Source organism: Eleutherodactylus coqui, chromosome 7 (genome assembly GCF_035609145.1).
Source record: "Eleutherodactylus coqui strain aEleCoq1 chromosome 7, aEleCoq1.hap1, whole genome shotgun sequence".
NCBI classification, from domain to species: Eukaryota; Metazoa; Chordata; class Amphibia; order Anura; family Eleutherodactylidae; genus Eleutherodactylus; species Eleutherodactylus coqui.
Window position 1 is genome coordinate 48061154 of NC_089843.1, and position 8332 is coordinate 48069485.

At 42.3% G+C, this 8332-nt stretch overlaps 1 protein-coding gene across 1 annotated transcript in view; it reads left to right on the forward strand.

Annotated features, from left to right (window-relative positions):
• LOC136573315 (fatty acid-binding protein, liver-like) overlaps positions 1-5036 on the forward strand; it is a 54028-nt gene extending 48992 nt beyond the window's left edge. Inside the window, exons 3-5 of the mRNA XM_066574608.1 lie at positions 3146-3318; positions 3961-4050; positions 4900-5036. Coding sequence (XP_066430705.1) covers positions 3146-3318; positions 3961-4050; positions 4900-4950 — 314 coding nt within the window. The 3' untranslated portion in view covers positions 4951-5036. The remainder of the gene's footprint in view (positions 1-3145; positions 3319-3960; positions 4051-4899) is intronic.
• Positions 5037-8332: the final 3296 nt, after the last annotated feature.

The following is an 8332-nucleotide window of genomic DNA, read 5'->3' on the forward strand; positions in this document are numbered from 1 at the left end:
CACTGGCGTTTTTTTTGCGTTGCGTTTGCGTTTTTAACATAGGAACTGTCAGTTGCATATGTGTCCTATTTTTCTCCTAATGCACCCATGAAAAAGCCGCGAAAACGCCGCGAAAAACGCGCGGAAAAATCGCGGGAAACGCGGCGAAAACGCTGCGTTTTTTTCCCGTGGAAAACGCAAACGCCAGTGGGTGCTCGCCCTTAGTGGTAAAAGGTGCAATTTATCAGAGTTGCAAAAAGGGATGATTATTGGCTTTTGGGCCAATGGTGGCAATATTTTAAACAGCACTGTTTGTGAACTGCTCTTGTGCTACTGTGGTGGAAGTGTATCGTGGCTGGACAAATGGTACCATTGGGAAAAACCAACATGGAAACGGTGGAGCACCACGTACCATTGATGTGAGAGGTGAACGTCGGCTACAAAGGTGCACGAGGGCCGCCTGATGTATTACACTGGAGCACCTCACCTTGAAAATTAACCAGAAGACTACCAGACGTTTATCTAAAGCAACAGTTCAATGAACCCTACTGCGTGTGGTGCTCCAAAGCAGACCAATGATCACTGCACCTATGCTAAGAAAGATACATCAGAAGAAAAAGCGTCAGTATCGGAATTGCACCACCACTAATTGGCATAGGGTTATCTTCTCTGATGAGTCATGTGTTCTGCTTTGTCAAATAGATGGAGATTGTCCTGTTAGGTGAGAAACATCAGAGAGCAACCACTCTGCAACCATTACTGGAAGAACACAAGACGGTGGCGACAGCATTATGGTCGGGGGAATTCTTTCATGGCATTCTCTGTGTTACGATCATGTGGGCAACTAAGCATGGGGCCCACACGATCATGACCAAAGAATACACACGGGTTTCAGACAACTGGCCCTGAACTACACGGAGGATGGCATGGCCCTACCTAAGCGGGGACATCGCCCCTATAAAGGGTGGCCCAGCGGTCCTCGGATCTGGGCCATAGCTGCTCCTAGGAACCACGCCACCAGAACAGGACACATAAACATGTCACATGACAGGAACAAGTGGACAGAACAAAAAGATACACAGAGCCGGAAAACACAGCAAACAAACACCAAAATGCAAACACTAATAGCAGATAGAAAAGCTGAATATAAATGCCAGGTATTAGTTGACATTTTGATCAAAACATGGAAGCTAGCAAGCCACTTCAAGACTCCTGGCTATTTCGCTAGCCCCTACACTAACCAGGAGACCAGCGGCACTGGACACAGTTCACACAGGAAGCTGCAACAGCACAGACAACAGGACACAAGTCACACAGCAAGCTGTACAGGACAGACAACAGGACGCAAGTCACACAGCAAGCTGTACAGGACAGACAACAGGACGCAAGTCACACAGCAAGCTGTACAGGACAAACAACAGGACACGAGTCACACAGCAAGCTGCAAGCTAAAGTAACTTGACTGCTCAACCTGAACACCAGATAAACACTGACAGGAGGTAGATTTAGATGTGCTGCAGACCAAAGGAGATTAGCTGCTGGAGAATACCACACCCAGCCAGCTCAATTAACCCCAACCTGAGAAGGTGTGCTCCTGGAACTCAGTAGTACAACAGATCCCAGCAGCACACCCTGAGACTCTGGGCTCAGCCATCCATGTGGAGAACACTCTGAATCAATGTAGTTATGAATTCATCCTTGCAGATCACTTATACCCATACATGCTGTTTGTCTTCTCGGGGGCAGATGTGATCTTCCAGCAAGACAATGCGACATGACACACGGCTAGAAATGTCTGAAAGTGGCTGGAAGAGCATGACCAAGACCTTCAACTACTTCCCTGGCCTCCTAATTCCCCGGCCCCCTAATTCCCCAGACTTGAATCCAACTCAGCATCTGTGGGACCATGCGATCATCTTCTTTGCTCTATATATCCTCCCCCATGTACCCTGCATTAACTGTGAGAAACACTGCAGCCAGTACCCTATTAAGTCACTCCCAGGCCGATGAAGAGTACTTTGGATATTAGCTGGTGGTCATAATAATCTGACTCATAGAAACATATCATAGAGTTGGAAGTGACCTTCAGGATCATCTGGTCCAACCCACTGCTCAGTGCAGGATTCACTAAATCATCCCAGACAGATATGTGTCCAGCCTTTGTTCGAACACTTCCATTGAAGGGGAACTCACCGCCTCCTGTGGTAAGCTGTTCCACACATTGATCACACTCTCAGAAAGTTTTTTTCTAATATCTAATCTGTGTGAGCTTCATCCCATTGCTTCTGGTCTTTCCTTGTGCAGATGAGAATAGGGCTGATCCCTCTGCACTGTGACAGCCCATCAGATATTTGTAGACAGCTATTAAGTCTCCTCTCAGCCTTCTTTTTTGCAAGCTAAACATTCTCAGATCCTTTAACTGTTCCTCATAGGACATGATTTACAGACCGCTCACCATCTTGGTAACTCTTCTCTGAACTTGCTGCAGTTTGTCTATGTCTTTTTTAAAGTTGGGTGCCCACAACTGGATACAATATTACATATTAAGTCTGACTAAGAAAGAGTAGAGGGGGATAATTACCTCACGTGATCTAGACTCAACTCTGTAGCTATCAGTGAAAACAGCTATTCTTCCCATCTCCACCATTAACATGCATGCTCCGCTAGGTCAACAATCATGTCTTTTCAAGTGGAATAAGCCATGGTCAGACCACTTTGACAGAAGCTTATTACACATAGGAATTAAGGATCAAAAATGCTGAAATCCAACATGCCCAATACTTCTTTCCTCCAACCTTTGCCGACAGGAGATACACTCCAATGCATATTGAAAGTCAACCAATTCTGCCAAAGTCAACAGATTTGGTCAACTTGTATCTAATGTGTACAGGCAGGTTTATCTTAATTTTTCATCAATTGTTTCAAGTATTATTATTGCTGAACCCTCTTACAATATCCATAACATGTCTAAGATCAGATATGTTCAGTCATCATGTATAGGATTTAGTTTCATTTGGCCAATGTTTTTCTTGATTTGGTCTGCAGAACAACTGCAAAAATAATAGTCCATTAATCGTACTTAGTATCCATGTTTCCAAGAGTCCAGTATTCCCACCTAAAATTTTTGTGGGCATAACACCCAGTCTTATCTATCTGTTGCTCCTAGGTCTTCCTGATGACTTGATCCAGAAAGGAAAAGATATCAAGAGTGTAACTGAGATTGTACAGAACGACAATCACTTTGTGTTCAAGGTGACTACAGGATCTAGGGTTCAACGTAATGAGTTCACTATTGGAAAGGAGGCCGAATTTGAAACTTTGACAAATGAAAAAATTAAGGTAAGTCTGTCATCCTTTTAATCAACCTGATAATAGACAGTCTACACAAACAGCTAAGTGTGCTTTTACATGGCACAATTCTTACACCATGTTTCTTCAGCCTTGTATCTTGTGTCTCAACCATAAACATGACCTTGAGTGTTTATAATTTTCCTGATAATTCTATCCTGATTGTCTCATTTCATGTTTACTCTTCTGGCACTTTTCCGTTTCCTGTACACATTAGATAGAAGGTTGATGGCTTATAGACAACCAGTTGTACTTTGCTTTTGACATAGTTCTTAGAAGAATGGCTGTCCAGAAGGATGGTCTCCAGAAACTAGATGTCAGGAAATGTTCTTCTTTCTCCCATCCTACTTAGTGCTACCTGTATCTGTTTCTTTTCCATTGTCTCTCCGTCTAACACCTGCTAATTGAATAACTGTCAATTATGATACCATAGCTACATCTGCTGGGATTGTCAGACAATCACGACCAACTTTGATCTAATGTGAATGACCAGCTTAACTTTGCAGCTTATAGACTAATTATATTACCTGGCAGTCCATCACAAGTCCATTGGTTATATATTTGAAATCTGTAAAGAAATGTGTGTATCAGATTATTCTCTGATATCATTTTAATTGTCTCTGTCTTTTCTAGGCTACTGTTAATATGGTGGATGGAAAATTATTTGTAAAACTGAAAGAAGTCACTACTGTCACTGAGCTTTCAGGAGATCTTCTTATTGATGTAAGATTACTGCAATGGGTTTAGAACAACAACAATAACAAATTCTGCATATGCCTATGGCATAACTTTAATAGGCAAGCTGTTAAAATACAGCATAAAGCAATACCATAGTATTGCATTAAATTGTATAAGCGATAAAACAATCCCAAGTTTAAGTCCCTATAGGGACTGATAAAGAAGTAAAAATAAGTAAAATGAAGATTTTTTACTTATTATAAAAATAAGGTCCAACTCAGTATAATATCATATTATTAATCCTGCATAGCTGGCTCGGTCAAAAACAAATATCTCATGGCAGAATTGTGTGTTTGTTGGCCACTCCGTCTCTATGAAAAATTAAATAAAAAGTGATCAAAAAGTCTTGTGTTCCCTAAAATGGTACCGATACAATCTACAGGTTGTACATGCAAAAAACAAGCCCTCATGCAGCCCTATCAATGAAAAGTAAAAAAGTTATAATGGACCAAAATTTAGCGGCAGAAAGCAATTCTATTTTTTTCAAAAGGTATTTAATGTTTTGTAAAGTATTACCCCCCCCCCCCCCCCTAAATGGTGCATTCGTTTTTTTTTTCTCCCATTTGCCAGCACTTTGAAATATTTAATACTCTTCCAATACGTTATACGGTACATTAACTGGCACCATTGAAAAATACAACTCGTTCTGCAAAAAAACAAGCCCTCGTGTAGATATGTCACCCAAATAATTTAAAAAAAATTTGCAGAATTTGTCCTGGAAATAGAAGCATCAATGATCATGAAAGGGTTAAACTGTGAAAAGTTGTTCAACTGTGGCATTTTTCTTGAAAGTTCACACTGAGCTTCAGTCATGGCCTGTTTTATATTTTTCAGGTTTTGACTCTGAATGACATTGTCTACAAGAGAATCAGTAAGAGAAAGTGAAAGAAATAACAACGGCTTATTAGAAGGATGTGTGACGTTAAAGAGAAATAGTTTATGGCATTAAAATAAAGAAATATTGAAACATGGACCTGTTATTATTAATTTTGTCATGAAGGACAAATCTAGTAAATTATGTATTGCTTCGGAGTGTACGTATGACTTTGTTGAAGGGTGTGGGTATTTGGTGATAGTAATGCATATGGAGAGAACATACATTTACAAGTTTGACTCAATTATTGGCCTCATTGTAGATAGTGTTGTCTCACAGTATATGTAGATTATGTTGTACACAAAAATAGCACTGACACGTTCTCAGAATCTGTGTTGATTTATTAAGTAATTGTCAGGGATTGAACCCAGATCCTTCTGAACTCCAGTTAGGAGATCTCCCTGTTGAGCTATCCAACCTTCTGGACAGCTCCTTTGCTGGACCTTAACCTGGTTCCCAGATCCCTGATGCAGTTCCCTGTCTTGGCTCCGCCCTGCTCCCGCTTAAGCAAACTATAAAAGGCTGGCTCTGTCTCTGCTCCAGTGCGAGATTATTGTGCTCTGCCTGTAATCAAGATCTGCTTTTTCCTGCTTTTACGATTGCTGCTACCGTTACCAAAGTCTGGCTACCTCCTGATTATGTTACCTGCCTGCTCTTTTATTGCACTGATATCCACTGTTACTGACCCCTGGCTTTTCCTGACCACACTATCTGTGTGCTTGGGTTACAACATGAAGCTCCGAACCTGCTCCAGGTCATTACAAAATAATCTTGGCCAAAATGGAGTCCGTTGTGGCCACCCTGAGGAAACAGGTTACTGAGCTCCAAGAGTTTTGTGCCTCCTGCCAGGAAAGGGTTGCAGGAATGTGAAGAGAAATAGATGCGTTACAGAGGCAACTCCTGGAGGTGCGTAATTTGGCTTCCGATATCCACATGCCACTACCAGTAAAATTTGGTGGAGATCGCCCAGTATCAGGGATTCCTAAATCAGTGCCAAATAGTCTTCCAGATGTAACCCACTTCGATTACTAGTGACAGGAAAAAGGTCTTCTTTATCGTCAACTCTCTCACTGACGAGGCGCTTGCAAACTGTTCTGTCCTGACTGGACATGAAGGGTAAATAAAATGCAAAGAAGCACAACAGAGTACAACTAACAAAACACAACCAAAGCACAACTGTGCAAAACAAACATAAAACTAAATATTAGCTCCACTATAAGCAAAGCAAGGTGCAAAAAAAAACAGAAGCAAACAGGAAACCAAACTAAGGGGAAGATCCGACCCTATGAACCCCTTAACCAAGAGGGAACACTACCTGATCAGCAGGCCGATTGCTCTGATAAAGAACAGACCTGTACATGAACCTCGGCCACTAAGAAATCTCTACCAGGGAACCCTGAACAAAACACGAAAAACAAAAAGAAATAATAACAGTACAACAGTGGTACTTAGCTTAGTAGCAGACAGCAGGAAAGATCAGGAGCTTCTAGGAACAGGCTGTGCACCTCAGCAGTGCAGGGAGGATACCGAATTGGCCAGCACTGAAGTCAAGTCTAAGTTAGACTACATAGGCCAGGGCAACTAGAAACAGGTGAGAACTGACATCACTCACCCCACACTACATCCCTCGGCCCCAGGAAAGGCAGAGATACTGCTAAAACCTGGTCCGGCCTGAAAGCAAGGCAAACATTCCTTTCAGGCAGATTTACAATCTTTCTGAACCAGAATTAAAAGTACTTGGAAAATAGCTGGACGAAAATTTAAAGAAGAGTTTCATTTGACCTTCCTCATTCCCAGCAGGGGCACCTTTGTTTTTTGGGTTTTTTTTTAAAAGAAAGACTCAACTTTGCAGCCATGCATTGATTATAGGGAACTAAATAAAGTTACTGTTAAGAATCGTTATCCTCCCTCCTTAATTCCAAAATTGCTGCAGAGACTCCGTTCTGCTAAGATCTTTACCAAACTTGATCTGAGATTGGGCATTAACCTCATACGGATATGCCCAGGGGATGAGTAGAAGACCACCTTTAGGACGAGATATGGACATTTTGAATACCTGGTTATGTATTTTGGCCTTTGCAATGTTCCTGCCACCTTTCAGCATTTTATTAATGATGTATTTTAAGATTTTTTGGGGATCAATTTGTTGTTGTTTTCCTCAACAACATTCTTATATTATCTGACAGCCTGGATGAATATAACAAGCATATCTGGTTAGTCCTGGAAAGTCTCCAAAAGAATCATCTTTATATTAGGGTGTATTCACACGAACGTATATCGGCTCGGTTTTCATGCCAGGCCGATATACGTCGTCCTCATCTGCAGGGGGGGGATGGAAGAGCCAGGAGCAGCAGCTGAGCTCCCGCCCCCTCTCTGCCTCCTCTCCCCCCCTCTGCACTATTTGCAATGGGGAGAGGCGGGACGTGGGTGGGGCTAATTCTCGGAACTTAGCCCGCCCCTGCCCCACCTCCTTTCATTGCAAATCGTGCAGAGGGGTGGCTAGGGGGTGGAGAGGAGGCAGAGAGGGGGCGGGAGCTCAGCTCCTGCTCCTGGCTCTTCCATCCTCTGCCCCCTGCAGATGAGGATGACGTATATCGGCTCGGCGTGAAAACCGAGCTGATATACGTTCGTGTGAATCCAGTTTGTTTGAACAAACCAGGATCCAATTCCTTGGATATGTCATCTCCCTAGATGGTCTGAGTATGGACCCTAGCAAAATTAAAGCCGTGGTTGATTCGCCCACTCCAAAAAGCCAAAAAGACATGCAATGCTTTATAGGATTTTCAAATTTCTACCGGAGATTCATTAAAGACTTCTCAAAAATCATCTTACCAATCACTTCACTCACAAAGAAATCCAAAACATATTCATGGTCTTCAGAGGCACAGCATGCTTTTGAAAAACCTTAAAGCTCTCTTCACTTCTGTGCCCAGTACTGATTCATCCAAATTCAGAATTACCCTTTGTTGTGGAACAGGATGCCTCCGATTCTGCTGTGGGAGCCGTCCTGTCTCAATGAGTCGGTGACAAGATGCAACTGCACCCATGTGTATTTTTGTCACATATCTTGTCACCAGCTGAAAGAAACTATGACATTGGGAACAAAGAACTGTTGGCCATTAAAGTTGTCCTCTCTGAATGGAGACATCTTTTGGAAGGGTCCAATCACCCTGTAATCATTCACACTGACCACAATAATCTAGAATTTATTTGTGCAGCTAAGAGACTGTCAGCAAGACAAACGCATTGGGCCTTATTCTTATTCAGATTTAATTTTACCATCTCCAGGATCTTGGCTGAGCCAGAGGAAGGGTCTAATACTAACTGTATCATCTTGCCCTCCACCCCCACCCCTTAAAATTTTTCTGGGAATGCTTGACTCAAAAGAATTTT